We start from the raw sequence: 27,115 nt of genomic DNA, 5'->3' as shown, positions 1-27,115 counted from the left end.
GGGAGGGCGGGGAAGGCGGGAGGCGCGCGCTCTCGTGCTGCGTGCTCGCGTACGTCGCTGGGGTTCGGCTGCGTCCGTCCCGCCGCTCGCCCGTTGCCGCCGCCGCCGCCGTCGCCGCGCTCTCGCTTCGCCGGCCGCCGCCTAAGGGGGGTTGGGGCCGGGCCAAGCCGCCGCTGCTGTTGCCGGGATGCCGCGGGTGTACATCGGCCGCCTGAGTTACCAGGCCCGGGAGCGCGATGTGGAGCGCTTCTTTAAGGGCTACGGGAAGATCCTGGAGGTGGATCTGAAGAACGGGTGAGGAGGGCAGTAGAGGGGTCGGCCGGGTGGGGACAGGGCCCCAGCGGTGGTGGGGAGGCCGCGGGGACGGGAGAGGGACGCCTGTTCGGCGTAGAGCTGCTGCCGGCCTGCTCCGCTCCGCCATAGTCGCGGCGCCTCGGGGGCGCGGGTAGGCCCTGGTTCCCACTGCGCCTGCGCGGGTGGGGGTGGTGGCGGGATAATGGGAGCGATGGTGAGGATCTGAGTGGGACGGGGAGAAGGAAAACCCGAGTGGGATTCGGGCTCCGGGCGGGAGGGTACGGCTCCAGGGCGCCGGCGAGGCCTGGGTTTTTCCTTCCCGGGCCCCGGCAGTGGGGCCTGGTTCGTCTCCGGCTAGGGACCGACCTTTCCCGCTCTTAGGGCTGCTGGAAATAAACAGGATTTCCTGCTCCCTTTTCACCTCTTGCCCAGTCTAATGGATCAGACAGTCACCACGCATCTTTCCCAAGGCCAGGAGCTCCGGAGGGAGGCCCTTTTTTGACTTGCATGTGTCACACTTTTTTGGGCGGGAGACTCGGGTTTGAGTGAGTAGTCTAGTGACAGTTTGGAAAGTATCGTCTTGCGCTGAAAGCCTTGGCCGTTCCCTCTACAAGGGTAATTTAAAGTCTTGATTCGTTATCTTTCAAACTTCGTACAGAGTTTCCATGCTGTGGTTTCCGTTCTACAACTTGCCAAAAAATTGCTTTGTCGTTGTAGAATTTGTTAGAGAATCGTGGCCACCCTGGCTAGCATCTGCGGGAACTAGTTAATGAGACGGAGATTCACAGCTCGAAATTGCTAACTTACTGCCTCCCCGGGTTTGGTCTGTTACTTGTATTCCTGATCTGCTTTAGCAAAGCAAGGCCAGCAGGGGCTATTTCGGGGAAAAGAGATGAGTCCGGCTTGGAGAAGATACTCAACGGGGAAATCTATGAGAACCAGGAAACGTTAGGTAGGCCTTCAAAGACATAGGTATAAAAATTAAAAGAGTAGGGGGAACATTTTAGGGTACTAAACCTTGAGTGTTGGAGGAACTCTTGGCTTGTTTGGAAAAAAAAAAAGATGAAAGACATTTGCAACAGGTTTAATACGGCTACAGGTTTCTCTCCATTGTAATACTAGCAACTAACACTGGAGAAGTTATGAAAAATACCTAAGTGTAAGTTGCACATTTGAGACAAATTGGTAGCTTCCATATATTCATATTGTTGATTGGGTTTAAAAGTCACTTCAAAGTGATCGTTAGGAAGTATCACCTTCTTACTAAGGAAAATGTCCTGATAAAAGTGTTTATTATGGGGCGCCTGGCTGGCTCAATCGGTGGAGCATGCAACTTTTGGCACCTGGGTTGTAAGTTCAAGCCCCAAGTTGGGTATAGAGATTAGTTAAAATCTTTTTTTTTTTTAAGTGTTTATGAATAGTGATTTAGAGTAAAAGGGTTAGGAAATTACTCATTTGGTACAACAGCTTTTGGTTCTTAAGGAATTTACTAGACAAAGTGGGTTATTGTTGTTGTTGCTGTGATACATATACGAAAGATGAAGTGAAAACCCCAATTTTCTTCAGAGGCCAACTAAGTTGACAGAGTACATTTTGTGGGGAAAGCGTGGTTTTTGAAGCGAGACAGGCTTGGGTCAAATCCTAGCTTCACCACTTATTATCTGTGGGCAGGTTACTTCTGTGACTTAAGTTTTCTCGCCTGCAAGGAAAAGGAACATTAGAGATAATAATTGTAAAGCGTTTGGCTCATAGCTGTAAATGGTAGCTGTAATCAAATGGTTTTGACTGTGATCATTAGGAGACAGCTTTAGTGTCTGATAACATGAAGCGTATTTGTTAAGTTCTGTTTTCTAAAGTTACTCAAGTGATAGCGGGAAATGATTTTGATGTTAATGGTAAAGTGGTTAATGAAACAAATATGTTGATAACCCACCAACGAGATGCCTGCTACTGTGCTAAATGGATTGGAAAGAAAGAAAAATAGTTCTGCTGTTGAGTAAATTAAGTGTTGACAGTTATAACATGTACACTTAGAGTTAAGAAATGCTTGCTCTCACTTTAAACTCAAGTAAAACTTGGTTTGTTTGAAGAGATGTGTTTGAAATGGGCTTTGAAGAATGGAGTGGGGTTTGAAATAAAGTGTCTGGGAATAATGTATGTCATAACCGGTGATGAGGAGGTGGTCCAGTAAGGAACACTTTTGAGAAATAATGAGCAATCAAGCTTGGGTTAAGTCTCATGAGGGATTTGGAAATTGAACGACAGGAACCAGAAACATCAACTATAAGATTTTACAGTGAGCATCCAAAATCATGGATAGGAATTGAAAGGCTCTGTAAGGAGTAATTGAGCAATCTGGGAAATGGTGAGAAAGGACAAATCGTTACAGAACCCTACATACCTGAGTCTCTGAGTCTGGGAAACTATTCTCTTAGCAGATCTGCTGCTAAATCATGATATGTGTGAAATCTGTGATTGAAACTGAAGGTTGAAATGAGGAATGGGAAGTCATTTCAGGGATTCAGAGGCAGGTAAGACAATTAAACTGGCACACCTGGCAGCATTCAGTAATCGCTGCAGTGAAAAGTGACTGCTGAGCACAGGACCAATGGTGTAGATGGCTTTCAAGCAAGAATTGACTGGACTCAATTGCAAAAGTGCAGGAGTCTGGAAGGAAGGAGGAGGTACAACAGGAAAAGATGGCGTAATTTAGTAACATGTAAGCTTATGGCCCTGGACACTAAGAATAGTAGGTCTCCTTGAGAAGCATTTTTTTTTTAAGATTTTATTTATTTATTTGACAGAGAGCGAGAGAGGGAACACAAGCAGGGGGAACATACCTGGCCTGTAATTATTAGTAATCAAAACACTAAAGCAGATTTTGGATGGATAGGATTTTGATGAATTGCTCAAGAGTTTCACACTTGTACAAGTGAGATACATCAGTAGACAGTAGATACGTTCAGAATTAAATAGGCATAAAGTACTAGTATAATTGGAAGTTGACCAAATGAGAAAGTAGGTAAGCTCTCCAAAGGAGATTTAGTGTCCAGGAGAGGATTTTATGGATCCTCTTGGGATTTCAGAAAGTGTATATGCAGTAGTTCATTGCCTGCCATTTTAGTATTCCAGGGGACCCTAATCTAGATTGCCTTTATTTTAGAGAATTCCTAAAAAGGTTGTTCAGTTGGGACCACAACATGATTTAGATCTCCCAGGACCCTGTAGTCCACTCCAGGTGGTAGGTGTAGGGTCTCCTACATTCATACCTGCCACACTAACCCCAGCAAGAGCCGCTATGGGACCAGGGGTTAAGGAAACAGCAGCATTAGCAGTACCCGTCTGTAGCCTTCCAACTCTGGTAACTTTTGCTGCCTTTGATTATTTGTGAATTCTGTGGGCTTTTTTATTAATAAGTCATATGAAGTGTAGAAGGTTTTTATTTATTTAAAGATTTTATTTATTTGACAGAGAGAGACACAGCGAGAGAGGGAACACAAGCAGGGGGAGTGGGAGAGGGAGAAGCAGGCTTCCCCCGGAGCAGGGAGCCAGATGTGGGGCTCGATCCCAGGACCCTGGGATGATGACCTGAGCCGAAGGCAGACGCTTAACGACTGAGCCACCTAGGCGCCCCAGTAGAAGGTTTTTAATATGGTAGTTTCTCTTGCCACAAAATCTTGTGGTTACAATCATAGATCTTTATATTTTAATTTTTCCATATCTTAGTTAATAAATTTAATTTATCATACCCTAAGATTATTTTACTTGCCTAGGAGCTGGACTCCAAATCATTGAGGGTATTTTGTTTTGTTTATTTTTAAGTTGGCTAAAGACATGAATTAAAACTCTACAGAGAAACTTGGCTATATATTTCACACCTGTGCTTCATATTACAGTGAAATTGTGAATACCCAGAATTGTCAGGGGGTGTTCTTGTCTGTTTGATTGGATTTACACAACTTCTTAAGTATTAGCAGGAAGTTATTTTCACCCTCCTTGAAAATCCCTTCAAGTAGAAGGACCTTAATTTTTTTTAATATGCTAATACTTTCAGTGAGTCAAAATTATTGGTTTTGTCCCTGATCACGTAGAGCATTGTTAGATTTTAGATACTGAGATGAAAACCTGCCAACCCCCAGACCCTACACAGGGATTCTCTCTGGTCCTTGATAGGAGCTTGTTTTGTTTAGTTTGTCTTTTCATTTTAAAGGGGCAATAACGGAAATATAATTAGTTTAATGTTCCAGGTTATTGGTTTCTGGTTAATTGAACTGTGGGAGATTATCTTCACCCACCACCGAATAGCGATAAATGCTTTATCATTTTTATGATAATGGTACAACTAATGAGTGCCAGGAATGACAAAGAAAAGGCAAACACTCTCCCTTTAAAAAGACCCCACCACCTTTTTGTCCACAGGCAGTTCTGCCCACAACAATAATGGCACATTTGAACCCTTGAGGTCCAAGGCTTTGAATCTTTCTATTAAGTAAGGCATTTGGTTCTGGACTAATTTTATGATTATCTAAGAAGAGATTAAAACAGTTTTGTTTAAAGAAGCACTTGAACAACATTGTTTATACATAGTTAAAGACCCATTTTTAATTCCTATAGTGTTTCAAAATAGCATGTCTTTCTTACTGTAAAATTTTTCCATTTTACATAATACATATGTATTTATGGACAAAAAATAAAGATGACACTGTCTGCATTTTGAGACTGTCTTTTTTCATACACCCATGCTTTTCTTATGCCTCCCCATCTTTTCTGCAGACTTAGGGTCATACTGTACATCCTTTTTCTTTCTACCTAACAGCTTGATGTCTTTACCTTTGTCATTAAGTGTTCTCTGACAACTTGATTTTTAATGGGTTCATAGTATTCCCACATATCAGTGTTATTTATTATACATAATTAAAACCATGTTGCAAGACATTTAGGTTGTCTTTGGTTTTTTGCTAATTTATGCTTTCATAGCACTGAGGTAAATATCCTTTATGTAAATCTTGGGGTAGATTCCTGGATGAACCTTTGGAGTCAAAGTATATACACATCTTTAAGGCTTTTGCTACCTATTGGTTTCCATTACTCTCTAGACAGAGTATATTTTCACCTCTTGTGTTTAAGAGTTCATATTTTTCTGAACTCTCAACTAGGCTTCATTATAATTTTTTTAATATTACGATTTTTAATGAGAATGTTTAAAATTGCATATGAGGAAGTTATCTTGCAGCCATTAAGGCTCATCTGTTTAGCCTACCAGGCATAACAGATTCAAGAACTTTTTTTAAAAACTTTTTGACTGATTAGAAAATACATATAAAATCCTCTTAACATAAGGACTTTTTTAAAAGATTTTATTTATTATTTTAGATAGAGAGTGACCACAGAGAGTGCACGAGCACTGGCAGGGGGTGGGGGGAGGCAAAGGGAGAGAGAGAAGCAGACTCCCCGCTGAGCCAGGAGCCCATCCTGGGATCACGACCTGAGCCAAAGGCAGACGCTTAACCAACTGAGCCACCCAGGCACCCCTAGCATAAGGTCTTAATGTGCAATTTTATGTCCCACTTTTTCTACCTAATTTATCTTGTGTATTTTTTCTGTTACATAAAGATCTTACATACATCATTTTAACGGCTGCAGGAAATTCATTGTACAGCTGAATCATGATTTACTCAACCATTTCTCTTAGGTCATCTCTAAATTCTGGTTGTTAAAATAATGCTGTGATGGGTATCACATGCATAAAACTTTGTATTTTTATCATTCCTTAAGACAGATTCTGTGTAGTAAAATTCACGTGTCACAGCAGGAAAGAACGTCTTCAAGGCACTCAGTGCATATAATGCCAAATAACTTTGAGAAAAGCTGTGTACCAGTGTTACTCTTGTACCAGCAGTGTATGGCACCTGTCATGGCAGCCTCATCAGCATCAGGCATACGTGTCGTTTCAGAGCTTTGCTAATTTCACAGGTGCAAGTGGTCTTATGTGTCTTAACCAAGAACTTTTTCTTAAATGAGTAAGAAATAATGAGAGAGAGGGCTATGGATTTAGTAGCATTCTTTATTAGTAGTATAACCATTACAAATGTGACCAAGTTGGTTTTTGTACTGCAGTCTCTTGAACTTAGCCTATATCCAAAATTTAAATGTTACTTTTCTTTTTCCTGAGATATGGGTAATTTTTAAGTTTCTGTAATTTTGAAAAATCAGTGCCAAGAGACAACACCATGCTGCAATTTTGACCAAATGTTGCTAGCATAAATTCCCTGGCTTGATTGAGACTTCCACTCCGTGGTTCTGTAATAAACATTGTCTGTAATTATTCAGCCAAGTCATTTTAAACCCCTGTTCCTCAGTTTAATGTCTTGCACCTCCCTTCCTCATTGAGGGAGCATATGAATAAAAGGGCCATGTGAAATATTTGTCCCTTTTAAAAGGTAAGCATAGGATGTAGACTAGATAAAATATGATATGGGTTCCCGATATTTTTCTGGTTGCTTCCAAGTAACTTAAACAGAAAATTGTACTTTGAGCTTCTGTAAGAAAGATGCTCCTAGTATGTAAGAGAATACTATTGGGGATGGTCTTTATAAATTTGTAAGCTAACACTGAAATTTCAGAACTTTAAAAAACATTAACAGCATGTACTTGGGTGATTTATTTTTCAACTGCATATGCCAGAGCACTTTACTAACAAGTGTTGTCTCTAGTTTGTACTGATTGGGAAACTGAGGCATTGGGTCAATTAAGTGCCTGGCTGAAGGTTACAGAATGAGTTACTGACAACCCTGGAAGCTGAAGCGCTTTCTTATTCCCATACCAGATACAGCAGGAGCAGTGGCAGTCAAAGCCTCTCTCATGCTCTTTCCTTCCAGATGGTTCAGTCCTGTTGCTCTGGCACTTGCCTGCAAGGATGAGAAGGTAGTTAGGTTCCACAGCCTGTTCGGTCTTTAGTCTCTACAGAGTCTTCAACAAGCTAAAAAGTTACTGCCAACAATGAGACAGGTGGTAGTTTTTGTGACACTGGCCCTACACAGAAACTCTAGTGAAACTCTCAGGCTGTTCTTTGAAGAGCTGTAAGATGGTGTCAGCTTGGTCCTGGCTGACTGGGGTAGGATTTGTGCGAGCAGATGCAGTTAAGTGATCTCTGTCGCGTTATTGCTAGGGCTGTCTGGTCTTGGACTAACCTGAAGGCGAAGGATCAGGCTGTGCTCTGGATTTGCATGCCCCTATTTTGAGGAAATGCCCTCCGTGATCTTCCCTGCGTGTTGAGATGCAAGTCTGGAGGTCTCAACTGCAAATGATGCCTGAAGAAGGACCCGAAGGACGCTTGTAATCCTTCTATCAAGTCCCCCAGCCACGTCGTTAGGCCTGGATGCCAGAATGGGGGGCATTCGTAAACAGAGACCTCCAAGACCTAGAGAAAGTGGGGAGACCAAAGGAGGAGAGGAGGGAGGTCTGAATCCGGCCTTCAGGAATGGAAGAGGTGAGCAGGAGGCTCAGGCACGGGAGTCAGGAACCACAGACCGGAAGCACTGACTCTGAGAAATTTATTTCATGTGGATGACAAGAAGCTGTTGATCCGTTAATGTTAAAAGAATTTGAAAATGTTAAAATACTTAATGAATTAAATGACTGATTTCAAGGGAAGGGCATCCCCTAAGAAATAGCATAGGAAGTGGCATCTTTAACCGAAAAGGAAAAGAAACTGACTGCAACGCAGGGACTGTGGAGTGGTTATGAGGGATATGGGAACAGCCAAGATGGTCCCAGAGGTATAACTTCTGAGAGGCTTTAACACCTGTTACCCACTCATAGTGCCATTTTAGAGGTAAGTATAAACTGGTTTTGTTTGTGGCTTTTGTGTGGAATCAAGTGGTGCTGTCCCCTGAGTATAAACTTTTATTTCACTTAGGTATGAGTAACAGATACAGTGTTCCTATCTTATGTCCCAAGAGGTTTTTTTTTTCTAAATTGGTAATATGACGTTCATCTCTTGAGGGTTTTTTTTTTATATATATACATATATTTTTTAAATGCGTGATTGTCTTCATGAACTGTAGTGTGTCATCAGGGAATAGTTGACCCCTTTTCTTGTGGGATCTCTTCAGTTACTCTTAGTGTTAATAAGTGTCACGAAATGGAAAGGCACACAGGTGTGATTGTTTCCCCCCTTACCCCCTTTGAAGAAAGCAGCCATGATGAGTTTAAAATATCAGTGAAATACATTTTGTTGTGACGGGGGTTATGGTTGTAATGGTGATCCACAAATTATTCAGGAGTATGTTGCTTTCTGGGTGTAGTCCCATTTTATAGGGTGGAAATATGGTGGTAGCTTAATGAAAGCGAAATCGCTTAGCAACCTTAGGTTCATTTTGAAACAGTTCTGAATAGTTGAAAGGAATTGGCAGATAGGCCTGTAGAATGGTTACAAAGTAAGACTAAATTTGAACTTGATACAGATTCCTCTCTACCTCCTGCTATTCTGGAGGAATTTTGTTTTATTGCTTCGTATTTAGGGTACTGATTGTTTCTGTTATATTTTCTTCACCCCAATATGTGAGCATTCCTTTAGAGATGGGCTGGCATTCCCTTAATGATGTTACTTTTCTCTGTTTTCCTAGACTGGTGCTCAAGTTTTGATGAACTATAAAATTTGGTAATTTTGATAGGTTTGGCTCCACAAGTAACTTAGAGAATAAGTGTTCACAACTTACTTGTATCAGTACTTATCAGATGCAGAAATGGTATTTCTTACCTTTTAGTATTTGTCATAAGGTGCTAATATTCACATGGGCATTTCTCTTCCACAGCACATAATTTGACAAAACTGATTTTCCGTGCTTCTAGAGCTTGCATTTCTCAAACTGTGTCTGCTCTTTGGACCACATCTTTCCGTTACTGTATGGGAGGCAGTAGCACATGATAGTGTTGACTTTGGGCTAGAAAGGACTCCAGGTGTTGGGTAGCCTCGGCAAGTTCCTTCCCTGCCCTGAGTCTTAGTGTCTTCATCAGTGAGCTAACAGTAAACCTCAGAGTTGTGAAAATTATTACAAAGGAATTTGAAGAAGGAAAGAATTCTGGTGGGCTGGAGTAGTCATGTTAATAGTAGTTCGGAATTAAAATTAAATCAGATCTTAGATGCCTGTCATCTGCGAAGTACTTTCCTGGTTGCTGCTACAATCCTGGTGTAGTTGGAAGTCTGTAAACCTTACAGTATTCTTTGATTTCTGGTCCATTTTTTTTCCATACCATTCATGCTTCTATTTTTTGGTCCCAGTCACCATTCCTTACAAAACTAATTAAATGCATTCTTAAATACATAGTTTTGTCAATATCCATTCACATCTACCACCTCTAGGCCCGACTCTCCGTCATCTCTATGCTGGTCTAATTTTTGCTGAGCCTTAAAACCAAAGACAGATTCCAGGGGTTGTTGTGGGACCTCCAGAATCGGGATTGCACAGAATAATCTTATTTTTCCTCTATTCTTCTAGTCTGTTATGTTCTGAACCCACACATGTTTTCGGAAGGACCAGATGGCTGACACTGGCTAATGGGAACCAAAAGACAAGAGTGAAAGTAACCTGGTTGTCACATACCCCAAGCTTAGAGGTGCCTCACCTTGCCCCAAGATCAATTTCTTTTTCTCTCTGGAGACTTTACCCCCACTTAACCAAAACCTTGAATACAACCTGGCTTATCTGAAGTTAGATTATCAAGTCAAGCAGCAGCATTTGTTAAATGAAAAGGGTTGTACTCAGGACTGTGCGAGAGAAGAAGCATCTGCCTTTACAAAGGCAGTGTAACCTGGTAGTTTAGAGCTTGAGTCTGGAGTCAGATGGATCTGGATTCAGATCCAGCCACACCACTTATGAGCTCCTTCACAGTGAACAGTAGCTTAGCCTCTCCAAGCCTGTCTTCTCATTTGTGAAATGGGAATAATCATAATAATAGTACATTCTTCACATACTATATGAGGAATGAATGGAATATTATGGATAAATTATTTACTGTGTGCCAGGCACTACACTAAATATTAGTCTTTGTTATTAAAGAGCACATAATCAAATGAGAGAATCCGCACAAAGAAAAAAGAGCAAGGCCTTGAAAGGCCATAGAAACATTGTCACGTAAAACATAAAATGGAATAGAAGTGCCAAAGCTAAAGAAGGTGCTCAGATGATTAGTCAGGCAAGTGTGTGAGACTTCGTAAAAGAGAGAATTCTCAAGTCTATGGAAGAAGATTGTTTTGCTTCGCCTTGTGTAATCAAGGCACTCGGGTTTGGAGAATGATGGAAACAAAGCTCTTTAGGAGTCATCCTAGACCTCTGAGCGAAAGAATAATCTAGGAGCTGGCTTTCCCTGCTGCACCCAAAGAGACAAGTTGCCTAAGTAAGAGTAGCCATATCGTGGAACTAAGGAAGCCCATCAGACAGGCAGAAGACGGCCTTGGGGGGCCCGGCAGATGAGAGAACTAGGGCCAGGCCGAACGGGCAGCCAGAGAGGACTCGTCAGGGGTGATCCCGAGTGCTGGGAGGAGACTAGTGCTCAGGGGCTCCAGGAGAGAGACCTCATGAGGTAGGTTTTCTTCTTTGAAGGTGGGGAAAGATCAAGTGCAGACTGAGCTGTGGCCAGCGCTTACAGACCAGGAGTCCACACTAGCTCTACTCAGAGAGCTCTTGGTGCGCGGGAGCTGCCAGTTTGCCGACGGGAACAGAGCCCCAGGCTGGGCACTGGTGAGCCCTGAAGCCGCCCCCCAGCCCTGCCACTCGGGGAGCACGGGTAAGTCATCCGCCTTCTCCAGGCCGCCCTGATGGCCAGAATGCCCAGAGCAGCCTCCTTCCTGTCTCAGGATAGGAAAGGGCCACAGGAACCTACTTCATGGGGTAGGAGCTCCTAGCCGCGGGTCGTGAACAGCCCTCTGACCGGAAAAGTCAAATTGCAACCATAGTCAGTGACCCAGAGCAGTGAGTGTGACACTGGCTCATTCTGCTTTGAGGGCCTGACCACTGCTTCCCTGGAATGTTGCAGGCCTCTGGAATTGGGGCAGTGGCCGTTCTCGCTTGCAGGCTTTTCTCTGAGTTGGCCTCACCTGAGCAGTGGAGAACAGTCGCAGAAGTGTCTTTCTGCACTTTTCCAAGCGTTTTATGCAGACAGCGAGGGTTACTGCTATTATTACTGTCCTGCCAGCGTGTCCTGGCTTCTTTCACCTCATAGGACCAGGTTGACTAAAGCGTAGGACCAACACTGAGTACTTTGAAAGAGCTGTTTGATTCCTTTTCACTGAATGCCATTTCTTTCAGGGTAGATTTAAGGGCTCTGCCCTTAAAGAACAGTGCTATTGACCCTAGTTTGAGGGTTCAAGCCACCCCATGGGTTAACTTCAACAGATGAAAATTTTTCCTTGGCTACAGCAACATCCCTAATCCTGACCAGCCATGGAGAGGTTCGGTTCTTACAAGGAAAATGAGTGAATGTGGGAATGGCTCACCACATTGGGAAAACAAAACTCACATCCTGCTGATGGTTGGCTGAGGACTGTCATGTCCACATACAAAGAAAAGCATGTGGCACAGTTGTAGGACAAAGGTGAGCAGAGATCTACTGTGAAAAGGGGCACATTTTTCTTATAGAGAGAACAACCAAGGCATGCCCCTCGGTAAGCAGTGTTGGTGGGTGATGGCAGGCACACGCATGGAGGCTTGCTTTCCCTTGCTCCTCATGTCCACTCCCCCTCAGTCAGCCAGCGCTGAGCACCCCCTTAGTCCTGCCCTGCCCGGTTAGCTTGGTCAGCATATCTCCAGAGCAAATCCTGCTCCTCATTTTTCAGAAGCAACTTTTCCCCAGTCTCCCTATTTAGTGAAGATGTCTGGAAGACAGAGATGACCCTAAGTCATTCTGAAAGAGGCGGGGTAGGCGGCACATCCTCTTCAGCGGGCCATGCAGAGTGGTATTTGGGACCATCAATAGAGATTATTAGGATCAGGGAAAGCCCCTTCCCCCAGCAACAGCACAGGTTCAGATGATAATTCTTGGGTGAAAAAGTATGATTAACATTTCTAAAAATGGAAGTCTTAGGGTAGTCTTAAAACCATGTCATTCCGGTTCCAGCATTTCCGAGTTCTGACTGATAGCCTGAGCAGTAGGGCAGCTGCTGAAAGGGGGCCACCAGAGCTGGCCGTGCTGGGAGCCTGCACTAAAGTTTAGAGCAGCGCACACAACTCATTGTGGCTTTGTTTATGCTGTCCACAAACCTGTCCATACGTGCTCAGAATCACAGTCCCCCCTTTTTAGGGAGAAAATGACAGGCATTCCCCGTTTTGGTTTGGTTTTTTGCTAAATCTGTCAGGATAAAATGTGACCCAGAGGAAAAGAGTTAGGGAAAAGGCAGTAGCAGAGGAATGGTGAAGAAAGAAGTTTTTCTTTTAATTAAAAAATGGTGTGCATTTAATAGGCCATGCTTTTTGTTCTTTCACATAGGCATGGGTGGGGGTGAAAGACGTGACATCTGGGAAGAAAGCAAGAAAAAGCACATCGGAAGGTTTTTGTTTTATTTTTGCCAAGCCCTGCCAAGGAGGGATTTTTAAATTTGTGTTAGATTCATCCTCCTGAATTCCTTCATCTTCTTTAGGCTCATACTGGAATTACTGAAAGAGGGTGGGTTTTCACAGTAGAAGAGGAGGGGTGTCTGCAGCTGGAAAGAAATCTGTTAGGTTGTGTTTGTGAGGCTTACAGTCACGCCAGAGATGTGTATGCATCAATGTACACATGTCAGTAACATACAATGTGTATGCGTGCATGTGTGTATTTTATATCCCTCCTTATTTTGACAGAGTTCAAAAGGAGAGTACTTTTTGGGAGATTAGTTTCCATGTTATTTGCTGCAAAGCACAAAGGGATTTTAAGATCAATGTAGAAAGATCCTCTGATACTAGTTACCAGGGAGAGTTTTCTTTTCTTAAAGGCACTAAATTTGAGACAGTTTTAAAATTTAAAAATTAGAATTGGGACCCATACAATAGTTTTAAAAGAAACTTGAGATGATAAAAATTAAATTTATCCCTGTCCATCTGTCACTGTGGTATTCCTCTGATGCTACCAGATTAGTTGAAATTCTCCCATTTTAACATTACGTATCATACTTTTGACATTAGGAGAAACCTTAAGGATATGTAGTATAGCTTCTTTATTTCACGGATAAACTAAGACCGAGGAAAACAAAATGATTTAAATCTGCTTGTCAGAGTTGATTGATAGCACAACCAGGACTAGAACCCAGGCCAGTTCTTGCTGCTCCAGGCTGAATAGTTACGAGTTTGCCTTCTGGAGTCCAGCACGGGTTGGGAAGGCCAGCTCTGCTGTTTTATCAGGCAAGTTACTCAACGCTGTATGTCTCTGTTTCCTCATCCGTAAATGGCGATAGTAGTCCCTGGCTCTTGGGTATTGTGAATATAAGACAACATTGTCTAGTATATGGAGGTTACTTCATAAAATGTTAAGTAACACTTTATTGTTACTATGTAGTCTTCCTGCCTTATTTGGGGAACCCACTCACTGCTTAGTGAATGAAACAAAGTCATTCTTTCAGTGAAGCCGATCAGAATAAACAGGTGGTGGAAGCAACCACACTGATCTGGTCTTTACTTTGCTCTCAGAACAGGAGTCCCTATCAGGTGTGGTTTGTGATGCAAGAGGATATTTGGTTTAATCTTCCCAAACCCACCCAGCATGCCCGTGCCGAGAGAAGTGACAGTCAACATGCCTGATTTAATCCTTGGACTGGACTTTGACGTAAAAACTTCCCAAATAGGGGGGCCTGGCTGACTCCATCAGTAGAGCACACCACTCTTGATTTCAGGGTCACAAGTTCGAGCTCCAGGTTGGGCATAGAGTTTACTAAAAAATAATAATAATTACAATGAAATTTCCTAGAGTTTGTGGCCTTTCACAGAGTAGCCAGATTTTTTAATAAGTGACTTGGATATCCCAGACATGTGTCTACTAAGTGACCCACTTAGAAGTCAATATTAGAATTTACTTAACTAGAAATTTTAGAAATTATTAAGGAAGGACTGACTGTAAGGGCTATTTTCCTCTAATAACACAAATTGGTCCCTACAAGTCAGGGAAGAATTTTATTGGCAAGGTATGCCTTGCTTCAGCCTCAGCTGCAGAGAAAGATTAGTCTGTCTGAGCGTTAGTTGTTTTTGTTTCTGTTTTTTAGATAATTGTGTCTCCATTTAACAGACTGTGATTACTTTCCTTCCAAGGTCAGAATAGGTTCTGCGTGAAAGCCTTGGAACACAGTGAGCACGCACAGGGGGATCTTTGAGTCTGGGAGGATGCATTTTACCACATAGGTCTGACAGAAACATCACCTGTTAGTAACAGAAGTTGGGCTTTCTAGTTCAGACGATTGGCAGAGCTTAGGGTCTTGCATTCCCTGACCCTCGAATAGTTGTAAACCCTGATTATTTTGAAGAAAACCGTTTGGGTATGTCTGATTTGTTCAGTCTTTGGGAGTCAGTGTTGCCCTTCGGACATCACATTAGATGAGTTCGGGGCAGCGAATGATGCTGAGCCAGCATGCCACTCTTAGAGGGGCACCGGGGCATTTCATCACGCCCGGGGTGAATGTTTTCTCACATAGCTCTTTACTTGGCATCAGGCATAGGAGGCCAAGAGCAGTGATGCTGTGGGCAAAGCAGACCTGTGACCAGTCTTGACAACTAAATTAAGGAAGGTACTTTTGGGGGCAGGGGAGGTTTTTATGATCTATCAAGAAATAAACCTAAGTAGAAGGAAGATTTGATTTTTTTTATTTGCTTTTTTATTTAGTTTGGTCGCTCAAAATGACAGGACAGCTTTCCTGCTATCCCACTCTGCTTAGGAAAGGAAAAGGCAGCTGCAGTATATTATCAACGATAGATTCTCAGTGACTGTAAAGCAGTTTTTAACATAGTAAGTCAATATTGGGAGAGGCTTTACTTGCTTTGTCAAATATGACATGTTCAGAATCACTCTACTACACTGCACAGCAATTCCAGCCTCTGGAAGCATCAAACCATGTTTTAGGTTTCATAGCCCCCAAATTGAGCCGGGTGGCTTCTGAATTGTGTTACTGCAAAACGTTTCCTATCGAACAACTGAATGTGTCTGTGTTCCATTTTTTTTTAATGGAGTTGAGATTCGGTAACTTGAAGTTTGAATGCCACTCATAGACATTTCAGTGTGTAAAGAACCCTCCAAAGTTGTCAGCCATTCACTGTCACCTCTGGAGAGTCTGGTTGGAAAGGAACTCTTCAGTAAAGGGAAAATCCCGCAATTCCGAGTTTCTCTCTCTTAACATGTTGCTGAATGCAGCATTACATGCTAAGGAAACTGGAATAATGTCGGTCAGGCTGGATGAACTCCTGGCAAGCCTTGTAACCTGTTTTTAGTTCCAGTCCGTTTAGACGCAGCGGAACACTGGTCAGTGTTTGCCTGTGTACGCAGCTTTGTTAAAGACATTGCTTGTGACTTTCCTTTGTGATTAGGTATGATCATTAAGATGGTTTTGGTTTTTAAATATAGGCAGTGGTCACAAAGGTAGACTTCACAGCTGTGTTGTTAGACCAAACTGAAAGTTTATTGATAACATAGTTTTTAGGGTGTTTGTTTAACCTTATTTATGAATACCTTACACATTTTGCTGTTCAGTTTTGTTAAGTTGTGTTCTTTAACAGGCATGAATAGGATTCAGGGGGGAGGGAGCTTTCTTTCAGATATGTGAAAAACAGCAAACCTCTTTGTTGGGAAATTCCTAGCAGTGCTGTATAAAGTTTGCACAGTCATATATAGGTTTTAGAAAATTCCAGCTTACCTAAAACTTCCTGGAAATGAATTTGCAAAATCATGAGGAGCGGAATAGATCTGATTTTTTTTTCTCACTGATAATTCTAGAACAGTTAATTCATTTGTGATTAATTTGTTTAGGTAGAAGAACAGGAACTTCAAAAAAATTTTTTTCCTTTCACTGAGATTTGAGGTACTGTGAGTTTTTTACTTGGTATGTTATTCCAAACATGACTTAACAGTTAAGATGCAGTGCCTGGATGTAGGTCTAGTTGTTCTTGAAGCTCTCATTTGGGGCTAAAGCTAAAAAAAAAAAAAAAAAGGAAAAAGATGAGTTTTTATGTGACTTAAAAGGGCAAATACTCAATGTTATAGAGTCACATATTTTGATCCTTCATACCAAGCATCCCTCTGGAGGTCTCTGCAGCTGCCACCAACTACTTGGGGAACAAAAGAAATGGTCTCTGTGTATTTAGCCAGCCTCCTACTAGAAAGACAGGAGTCTACCTTGAGAAGTCTCCCTATCCTCTTGCGGTGCCTGTTGGCACAAAGCAAGTGGTTTCAGCCAAAGGGAAGAGAAAGGTGATCCTTAGTTTGCAAAACCCACCTAACCTTTGCTAAGCATGACCCTCATTGCTTTCTCTTTAATGGTAGTGAAGCTGGATGTCAAAATGGTGCCAACCAGGATTTTGTTTGCTCTCTTCTAGATATGGGTTTGTGGAGTTTGATGATCTGCGTGATGCAGATGATGCTGTTTATGAACTAAATGGCAAAGACCTTTGTGGTGAGCGAGTAATTGTTGAGCATGCCCGCGGCCCACGTCGAGATGGCAGTTACGGTTCTGGACGCAGTAAGCATTTAAAAGGGCATTTGTATCTGCCATACATGCCTTTGTTGTTAAATGTTAATTTTTTAAGTAATTAATTAATTAATGTTACACTGAAATGTATTGCTATTTAAGCTATTTGTTTTATAAATTATGTATCTTTTTAAATGTAAAATTGCAAATAAACATCTTTGATACTGTTTAATTTTAATTTAATTAATGACATAAAGTTCTTGTTTTAATACTTTATAAATATGTTTAATGATGTGTGTTTGTGTTGTTGTTTTTTTTTCTCTGTAATGCAATTGTTTAACATAGATTTAACAAAGACCTCAATGTTTTAATTAAAAGAATCCTTTGAGGCTAAGATGACTGCCTGTTCCATTTGCTGACCTTGGGTTACCTTTCCATGCGTGGCTCTTTGAACCATTGTGGCCCTTGGCTGACCAAAACAGGAAGCCATGTGACGACCGCAACCTTTCCCCATTAGACCTGGGTGGTGAGGATCCCAAGGGTTAGACACAGATGAGATTAAACTGAAATAGGTGCCTGAAAATCTTTTTTTCGTATAAAATATTCACAAAAACTTTAATCACTGTGAGTAACACCAGTAACTGATGTAGTAATTTGGTTACTTATTTCTAAATTGTTAAATTGTTAATAGTTTTAATTTATGCATGTTAATTTTAAATATAATATTAATGAATATATATACTTACCATTTTGTAAATTAAATTAAATTTCATGTTTAGTTGATTGCTTTTTTTAAAAAAAATTCTAGTTTAGAATTAAGGGGCGGGTATTGAACTAAAATATCTGTGCTGTGTGGGGCGGGGCTAAGTGGTACACTTAAGGGGAATATGTGCTGTGTCACTTTTTCCTTTTCCTCCACTGAAGTAATGTTATCTATTTGAACCTTCCAAAGGTGGATATGGTTATAGAAGAAGTGGCCGAGATAAATATGGCCCTCCCACCCGTACAGAATACAGACTTATTGTGGAGAATTTGTCAAGTCGGTGCAGCTGGCAAGACCTAAAGGTTTGGGCCTCATTAACCTTCTGGGATAAGGTTGGGGAGGAGTTATGCTTGGGAAAGAGAGAATTTTATGCCAGCCCACGCGAACACAGAAAGTAATGGTATTATATGCTTGAAAGCTTTTCCAAAGCTTAGAAATTCTCTAAAGGTTCTAGGGGCTCCTGGCGGGCTCAGTCAGAACATGTGACTCTTGATCTCGAGGTTGTAGGTTCAGGCCCCATGTTGGGTGTAGAGATTGCTTAAAAATAAAATCTTCTTGAAAAGTAAAAATACAAATTTTAAAACCTTCCATAGGAGTACAAAAGACATCAGAATCTCACTATTACTGTACATTAGGGGTCCATCACTCTAAAGACAACCTATGTTAAATTTTCCACTGTGTCGGGGTGTTGTAGAGAGAGATGCCATTATAGTTTCTCACCATCAAAAGAAAAAGTTACCACCACCAGTGTTTCCTGCTGACATTAGCTGTAATATGTGCGTTTGTGTCTGCTTCCATTGTAGCTCCTCCTTGCTGAAAATGATTGGCTCATGTTCTTTCATAAAGTTTTGTTGTTGTTGTTGTTTTTCCATGGAATATTCATCCTGAAAGAGTTTTAAGGTCAAAGATTAAGGTCCAGGTGCTGTGTTGACCATCCAGTGCACTGATGCCAGCTTATTTTTTGACAACTGTTTTTAAGCTCAGTAGGGAAGAAAGGCTTGAGCAGTGTCTTAACCTGGATGGTAGAAGCATAGAAGAGGATAGTCACACTTCGCACTCTCACTTCTCTAGTCCATCATTAAACAAGTCCTCTGTAGCATAACGAGTGAGTATATTTAGGTTCGGCAAAAAGTAGTTAGGGATCTTACATTCATGTGGTTTTAACTCATTGATGAAAAGCAATTTTACATCCTTTTCCCTCCTTTTTAAATTTGCTCCCAACAGTCTTTAAATAACAAAGACGAGATCCAGAAAAGGTTCGCCCGTTGGTCTTAGCACAAGAGGCAGGAGTAGGACCTAAGCCGGCGATTCTTCCAGCACTTGGTGCAGCTGTCAGCAGTAGAGGCGGCCCTCCTGGAGTGTCTGCTAGCAGGCCTGTGCTTGCTGCAGGAATGGCTCCAGTGTTCTGAGAGTGTAGGGTTAAATGTTTTGGGTAGAAACTGGGAAAGGCTTTCAGACTTTTGGTTAAAATGAAGTTTAGCCATTGTCTTCAGTTGATTTTATACTTCTGTACCTTCGGTAGTTTCACTCTCTGGAAAGGAGAGTAATAGAGCAGATTTCCTTGTAGGTCAGAGCAGACTTAAGAACAGGGTTCTGGAGCCCACCTCTCGGCCGTGAATCCCCGCTCTGCCACCTGTCAGTTATTTTACTTTACCTAGTTAATTTTCCTCTTGTGCCTCATATTTTTCAACTATAAAAATGGGATTAATACTCATTTTTACTCAGAGTTATTGTGAGAATTGAATGCAATTCAATATAAAAAGCCCAGGAACAGTTCCTAGCACAATAAATGCTAGCTGCTAATCGAGGAAATGCAAAAGTAAATTTAAGGGCTATTGTTTGTTTTTAAAATGTATAAATTTGTAACACCCAATGATGTTGGTGTTGAGATGAAGTTTATATAGTAGTCCACCTCCAGAGGCATTGATAATTGGTAGTTTGACCTGTCAGGTGGGGTAGGTAGTATTAATTCAGATTCTGAAGTCTGTATATTCTACTTTTCTGTTCTGCAAAATGGAAATTATTGTAACTATCTCATGTTAAGACTTTAATTAAATCATGCCTGTCCATATAATAAATCTTTAATAGTTAGCTGCTGTAATTTGGAAGTGTGGAAGTATAAAACAGAAGTAGTGACATTCTTCAAGCCCTTTTACTAGAGTTATCATACATCTCAACCTGTCCAAGACAGTCCCAGTCTTGGCATAACTTAATAGCATCTTCATTCAGTCTCAGAGGTGTCCAAATTTGGGTGATAAATTATATGAAAGCCCTGTTTTTTTACCCAGAACTCCCACTCCCGCAAATAATTCAGTTGAAGGAATTTTCGGCAAAGATGTTCCCTTGCTGGATTATGAATAATAGCAAGAGACTATATATAACCTGAAATTCCCAACAATTGGGAAATCCCCAGAAGTACTGCTGGGCACACTAATTGTGAAGATTGTATGTTAAGACATGTAAACATTTTGGGCGCCTGGGTGGCTCAGTCGTTAAGCGTCTGCCTTCAGCTCAGGTTATGATCCCAGGGTCCTGGGATCGAGCCCCACATCCGGCTCCTGGCTCAGCGGGGAGCCTGCTTCTCCCTCTCCCTCTGCCTCTCTCCCTGCTCATGCTCTCTCTCTATCCCTGTGTCTCGAATGAATAAATAAAATCTTAAAAAAAAAAAAAGACATGTAAACATTTTATGATGTAATGAGCAAAGAAGGTATTGAATGGCATGCGTTCGGAGGAAAGTAGTAACAAAAACTGCTGTTGCGTATTTATACATTCCACAAATGGTTTATTAGGTATGTACTACATACAAAGACATACGGGGAAATTAGCTATAAAGCCTTAAGTTTTAAATTTATCTAAATGTCATGGTCTTTTCAACACTAAACTGATCTCTTATCTGTACATCACTTTATTTTTTTTTAAGATTTGTTTATTTTAGGGCAGGGGGAAGGGGCACAAGGAAGGGGGGAGAATCTCAAGGCTCGATCTCACGACCCTCGATCTCTCACCCTGACATTATGACCTGAGCCAAAATCAAGAGTCAGATGCTTAACCGACTGAGGTATCCAGGCACAACCCCACTTTATTTTTTTAAGTTTTTGTTTATTTGTTTATTATTAATCTCTACACCCCACATGGGGCTCAAACTCAGGACCCCAAGGTCAAGAGCCAGTGCTCTTCCAACAGAGCCAGCCAGGCGCCCCTTGTACAGCACTTCAGTATTTATCCAGCACATTAGTTGTATTCTCCCACTTGATTATATTAACTCCCCAAAGAGAATGAGTAGTGAAGGGACGTGGGTTGTCATTGAACCTCTGAAGCCAGAGCTTGACAGTACTGTTTTGTTGCCTTTCTTTGTTTTGAAGAAATGATATAACAGTAATTTCATTTTTTTTAAAGTTTTATTTATTTAAGTAATCTCTACACCCAGCGTGGGGCTCAAACCCATGACCCTGAGATCAAGAGTCACATATTCTTCAGACTGAGCCAGCCAGGCGCCCCTACCAGCAATTTTAAGTAAAACGGAGGTGCTGATCTCGTAATCCCTTTATGGATTTTTTTATACAACCCTAGATAGTTGTTAATATTTATACATGTTTTTAAACAAGGATTTATAATGAAATGTAAAAGACCTTTTACATTTACTCATATGGTAACATGAACGTCTAATGCTGCTATAAACAAAAAACTTGCCACTATAAAATTTAGAAAATGATAGTTAAAAATGTTTATATTCACACATAACAATTTAAAGGAATAAATATTTATTGTCTCTACCACTCACCTGATGCTTTAAAGAACTTTACTAAATGGTTGGTATGTAGATGGAAATAAAGAGTAAACTTCATTCTGAAGAAAACTAGTTTTTCTTCCCAAAGGGAAAACTTTCATTATGATAATTGCATTAGACATTTTAGCAAAATGTATCATAACCCATTGAGTGATTTTTTTTTTTTTTTTTTTTTTTTTAAGGATTACATGCGTCAGGCAGGAGAAGTGACCTATGCAGATGCTCACAAGGGACGCAAAAATGAAGGGGTGATTGAATTTGTGTCTTACTCTGATATGAAAAGAGCTTTGGAAAAGTTAGATGGAACTGAAGTCAATGGCAGAAAAATCAGATTAGTTGAAGACAAGCCGGGTTCTCGACGACGCCGGTCCTATTCCAGGAGCCGGAGCCACTCAAGGTACCGCTGATGTCTGCGTGTCCGTGCTCGCTGTCATGAGTACATAGATGGGTAATCCATTTCCATTCTCCTCTTGAATTCTTAGTACATGGTTTTGTCTGGTTCGGTAACTCTGAACTTTGAACTGAACATTTATTTGTAAAGCTCTTGAACTCTTACAGCATGAGTACAAATCGAACTTCTTTCTCTGAGGCAGTTACCAGTGACCTATTTTCAAATTTTTTCTTTGATACCCCAAATCATACCCTTATTGGGGACAAACATGGCGAGTAGTCCCTTGGTTTACTTTCCCAAAAACCACCTACTCAAGAGTGGAGACTTCCTTATTCAGCAACTGCTCTGCACTAGGCCAGGCACTTGTGAACGAGACAAATACGGTCCATGCCCTCATGACACTCAGCCTAGTGGAGAAAACAGGCATTGAGCAAATAATGACCATTGTGATAGGTGTATGGCAAAGGACATGCACATAGCACTAGTTTGGAGAACTGACAGGGGGCTTCTCTAAGGACGTGTCATAGATGCTGAGCTCTAAAGGAGAAGCTGGAGATGGCAGGCGGAGAGAGGATTAGTGCCCTTCTTCTCGCAGAGGGCAGCAGGACAAGAGCTGCTTGAGATGATGCAGAGAGGGGCCAGAGCCTGCGAGCCACGGGCCAGGGTAAGGATTTAAGAGCAGTGGGAAGTCACTAGAGACTTCTAAGCTTTTCAGGTTTGGCTTTGTTTTTTAATTTTTTTCTTAAGGAAAATTTCAAATACATAAAGCATTAGAGAAAATAGTTTTGTGAGTGCTGAATTCCCTTAGGCCTGCCCCCCATCCAGCTGTATCACTTATTTTGCCAGTCTTGCCTCCCCACCACTCCCACTGCCTCATTTTTAGGCAAGTCTGGGCATCCTGTCATTCTACCTGTAACTCTTCCAGTGTGTATGTCTAAAATCTAAAATCATGATGCCGTATTACAGCTAGCAAATTTGTATTCACATTTCCCCAGTTGTCTCAAATATGTATTTTTGCAGTTGGTTTGTTCATATTAGGATCCCAACTAGGTCTGCACATTGCCATTAGATGGCATGTCTCTTAATTCTTTTTTTAGTCACTGGTATGTCCTCCTTTGTCCTTTTTTTATTCTCCATATGCATTTAGTCTTCACAGTTGCCTGCTTTGAAGATTTTCTCCTAGTGGAGGTTTTTCGGATTGCATCTTGTGGTGATATTTATCATGTTCCTTTATCCTACCTCCCATATTTCCTATAAACTCATAGTTAGATCTTGAGGCGTTTAGAGTAAGGCCAGTATTTTAGCAGGTGTACTTCATAAGTAGTACTTTATACCTCCTGTTGCATCACCCGTGTGGTGTCTGGATGTCCCACTGCGAATGATGGGGGAGAGCACATCAGTGTGTCTGGGGCTGTGAGCCTGAGCCGTCCTCACGGAGCTCTGCAATAGTCTGCCTGACAGTCTTAGCGTCTGTTGATCCTCCCTCCCTGGAGCCATTCAGTCACTGTTGCCAGGTGATGACTTTCTAACTTCCTCATTTCTTTTTGCATTTAAAGGCTGTAATTCTATCAGTGATGATTTCCACTCTTGTTGCTCTCAAATACAATTTATTTAGGAAATGCAAAATAAAAGTTTGACACCTTTATTTACCAACTTTTAGAATTTTTTTTTGAAGATTTTATTTATTTATTTGAGAGAGAATGAGAGATAGCACGCACGAGAGGGAAGAGGGTCAGAGGGAGAAGCAGACTCCCTGCTGAGCAGGGAGCCCAATGCAGGACTCGATCCCGGGACTCCAGGATCATGACCTGAGCCGAAGGCAGTTGCTCAACCAGTTGAGCCACCCAGGCGCCCCCAACTTTCAGAATTTTAAATGTGCCCTAGAGGTAAGGGTGAGGGTGGTGGTTTAATAGTAATATCATTTTGAATGAGTTCTCAGACGTTGATGTGTATTTAATGTTTCATCCACTGCAGCCAATTTTTTATGCTCAGATTGTTGTCTTTGGTCATTGGGAGCCCTTAAAGTTGGCTCCTGTGTCTTCAGTATCTTGGTTTTGTTTGGTTTTCAGATGAATATGCTTCACAGTGTATTTTCTCAAGCTTTTTATTGCGATCATTTTCAAACATCAGATTTGAAAGAACAGTTCATGAACACCCGTGTACCCTCCTTCTGGCTTCAGTTGTTAGGATTTTGCCATCTTCTCTCTTTTCTTTGTATGTGTGTATATTTGTGCATGTACCCTATACATTTACTTTACTGTAGCATTTTAAGGGAAGTTGAAGACCTGATGCTTCACTCCTAAATACTTCAGCATGTGTCTGCATGAATGAGGATGACCACATTTACATTTTCTTACCTAAGAACCGCAGCAGCGATTCCATAAAGTCATCTTCTGTCCGGGCCATTTTCAGATTTCTCCAGTGGTTCCACAGAGGTCTTCATTTTTTTCCTGACCAGAATCCAGTCTAGTTTTGCATTATAAGAGGTTGTGTTAGGTCTCTTTGGTCTGAAGCAGTCCCCTCTTCCTCCCTGCCCAGCGACATTGACTTTTTTTTTTTTTTTAGTAGTATCCCACATTCTGAATTTTCTGTTTCCTCTTGGCATCAGTGAACTTATACTTTATCCCCTGCTTCCCCTAAACTGGAAGTTAGGTCTAGAGAGGTGTGATGGAGATACAGGTTAAATGTATTTGGCAAAAGTCCTTTCGTAGATGGTGGTGCTCAGCAATCTTCGCACGTTTCCCTCTTTCTGCCCTGATGAGATTTTCTAGGCCCATCTTATGCATTCCCTGCCCTGCTCTTGGAATCAGTCATTTCCCCAGGAGTCCTGGTTACTGTGGTAGGAGCTAAGCAGAGTTCACAGTCTTGGCCTTCTAAAGATTTTTTTTTTTTTTTTAAGAGCTTGGGTGTGTTTTTTTTTTTTTTTTTAAATGGCTCTCTGGTCACAGTGAGTGAATCGGTAGGTAAAGGGCAGAAGTGTTCAGAGGAAGGCTAGTAAGGAGGCTGTTGAGGGACCAAGACAGATGGTGGTGGCTTGGGCAGAGGCAGAGGCAGAGGCAGAATCATTAGTGTAGAAGAGGACGAGGGGGAGAGGAGAGAGTCTGGGGTGGCTACAGTTTCTGGTGTGAGGAACTGGGTAAGTAACAGTGGCACCGGCCGAAAGAAGGAAGGAGCCCAGCAAGAAGAGTGGGTACGGGGAAAGCGGTTCAGGATCGGAGGTGCTGAGTTTCAGGGAAGCCTTGCAGGTGGGATGTTTGCAGGTACTGGATCCTTGGACCTGGAACGGTGTGGAGGGTTCTCTTTCACCTTTGAGCCTGGACCCAGCCAGTGCCAGACCTATTTTCCAATAAAAAATGCCTTACTGTTCAGCCAGCCTTTTGTCCGCAGGTGTTAGAGAATGCTCTCTCCCCCCAGGTCTCGTTCTCGAAGCAGACATTCTCGTAAGAGCAGGAGCCGGAGCGGCAGCAGCAAGAGCAGCCACTCGAAGAGCAGATCGCGGTCCAGGTGGGCCTTCCTGGGTGTGAGCAGGGCAGCCCCGGGGCTCTGGCCGAGCTCGTGTCACCCGTCTTCCCTCGCCCCAGGCCCTCCAGCTGGGGCCACAGTCGGGGTGCAGAGGGCGGTCCTGCACCGGTGGTGGTCCCCCCCCCTTCCCCCTTCCCTCACTTCCCAGGCTGTCCTGGCGGGCAGCGTGAGGCCGCGTGCAACCCCGTGCGACCCCGACGCCTGTGTCTCCTTAGGTCGGGCTCCCGTTCCCGCAGCCAGAGCCGCAGCCGCAGCCAGAGCCGCGGCCGCGGCCGGAAGGAGAAGAGCCGGAGCCCCAGCAAGGGTGACAAGAGCCGCAGCCGCAGCCGCAGCGCCGACAAGCGCCGCAGCAAGAGTGACGACCAGGCCGGAGACAAGATCCAGAACAGCGACAGTGCCGGGAAGCCCAAGAGCCGGAGCCCCAGTCGGCACAAAAGCCAGAGCAGAAGCCGGAGCCGGAGTCAGGAGAGGCGAGCGGAGGAGAAGCGGGCAAGCGGGAGCAGAAGCAGGAGCAAGGAGAAGAGCCGCAGTCAGGAGGAGGGGCCGCACCGCAGCCGCAGCCGCAGCCGCAGCCGTAGCCAGGACAAGCGGAAGGGAAGGAAGAGGAGCCGGGAGGGCAGCCGCAGCCGCAGCCGCAGCCGCAGCCGCAGCAAGAGCGAGAGGAGCAGAAAGCGCGGCGGCAAGCGCGACAGCAAGTCCAGCGGCAGCAAGAAGAAGAAGAAGGAGGACGCCGAGCGCTCGCAGTCCAGGTCGCGGTCCCGCTCGGCGTCCAAGGAGCGGGAGCACGCCAAGGCCGAGGCCGGCCAGAGGGAGGGCCGAGGGGAGAGTGCAGATGCCGGCACCAATCAGGAGACCCGGTCCAGGTCGAGGTCCAATTCCAAGTCCAAACCCAACCCTCCGTCAGAGTCGCGCTCCAGATCAAAGTCCGCTTCAAAAACCCGCTCTCGGTCCAAGTCCAGATCCAGGTCCGCGTCCAGATCGCCGTCTCGGTCTAGATCCAGGTCCCACTCGCGGTCCTAACTGGCTACGAGCACAGCTGGAACTCCCCGAGAAGTCTTTTGTACATGTTCGGTCGCCGTAGCACAAGTGATCCAAGTAGAACAGACGTCACTGCTGTACATTTTTAACTCCCCTAATGGTGTGTCTACAGTTGTTCAATCTAAGTGCTTCCTCTCCGTAAAGCCTCCTGGCTCCAGGCCTTCCTGCTCGACTGAAAACGATCTTCTCTTTGAAAACCCCCTTTACTCATGGCCCACAGTAGAATATCCAAACCGCCGCGGCCCTCAGCCTGGCCCTTCCTGCAGGGAGCTCAGTACCTGGACGGCTTTCAGGCTGGAATGCTGACATAGGTAGGTACGGTGAGTTCAGCCATTTTTGCCCTCGAATTGATGCCCTTTGATGTTTGCCATTTAGTGAAAGTGCAAAGTCTTAAGTTTCCTACCACTTTGGTTTCATACTTTTGGACTTAACAAAGTTGTGAATAGCACAGTCGAGGAAAATTGATACCTGCAGTAACCCATAGGAAATAAACTGTAGAGTTCCATATTCTGGTATTGTGATTATATTGTTTTATATTAAAAAAGAAAAGAAAAGAATTTTTTTTAATTTTATTTTTCCCCGTCTTGCAAAGTATAGTGACCCCTGTTTCCATTAAATTTGAATAAAGACTATTTTTGCTTGACAAAATTTCACAGTGTTTGAATCCAAGTTGCATCTCCT

General features: G+C 42.9%; 1 protein-coding gene across 1 annotated transcript; it reads left to right on the top strand.

Moving 5' to 3' along the window:
* Nucleotides 1-50: 50 nt before the first annotated feature.
* SRSF4 (serine and arginine rich splicing factor 4) lies at nt 51-27,082 on the top strand. The gene is made up of 6 exons (XM_027570844.2): nt 51-294; nt 16,842-16,984; nt 17,886-17,998; nt 21,666-21,880; nt 25,289-25,378; nt 25,612-27,082. Exons 1-6 carry the CDS (start codon nt 188-190, stop codon nt 26,414-26,416), a joined length of 1,473 nt encoding a protein of 490 aa, XP_027426645.1. The 5' UTR covers nt 51-187; the 3' UTR covers nt 26,417-27,082.
* The last annotated feature ends 33 nt before the right edge of the window (nt 27,083-27,115 follow it).

Source organism: Zalophus californianus, chromosome 4 (genome assembly GCF_009762305.2).
Source record: "Zalophus californianus isolate mZalCal1 chromosome 4, mZalCal1.pri.v2, whole genome shotgun sequence".
In the NCBI taxonomy this organism is placed as follows: domain Eukaryota; kingdom Metazoa; phylum Chordata; class Mammalia; order Carnivora; family Otariidae; genus Zalophus; species Zalophus californianus.
This window is presented reverse-complemented; position numbering and strand designations above follow the sequence as displayed.

Excerpts from the sequence above, each read along its gene's own strand:
- SRSF4 (XM_027570844.2), top strand. The coding sequence starts at position 188 with ATGCCGCGGGTGTACATCGGCCGCCTGAGTTACCAGGCCCGGGAGCGC. Across the intron at positions 17,999-21,665 it reads GCAGCTGGCAAGACCTAAAG|GATTACATGCGTCAGGCAGG; the intron begins GTTTGGGCCTCA and ends TTTTTTTTTAAG. Across the intron at positions 21,881-25,288 it reads AGGAGCCGGAGCCACTCAAG|GTCTCGTTCTCGAAGCAGAC; the intron begins GTACCGCTGATG and ends CTCTCCCCCCAG.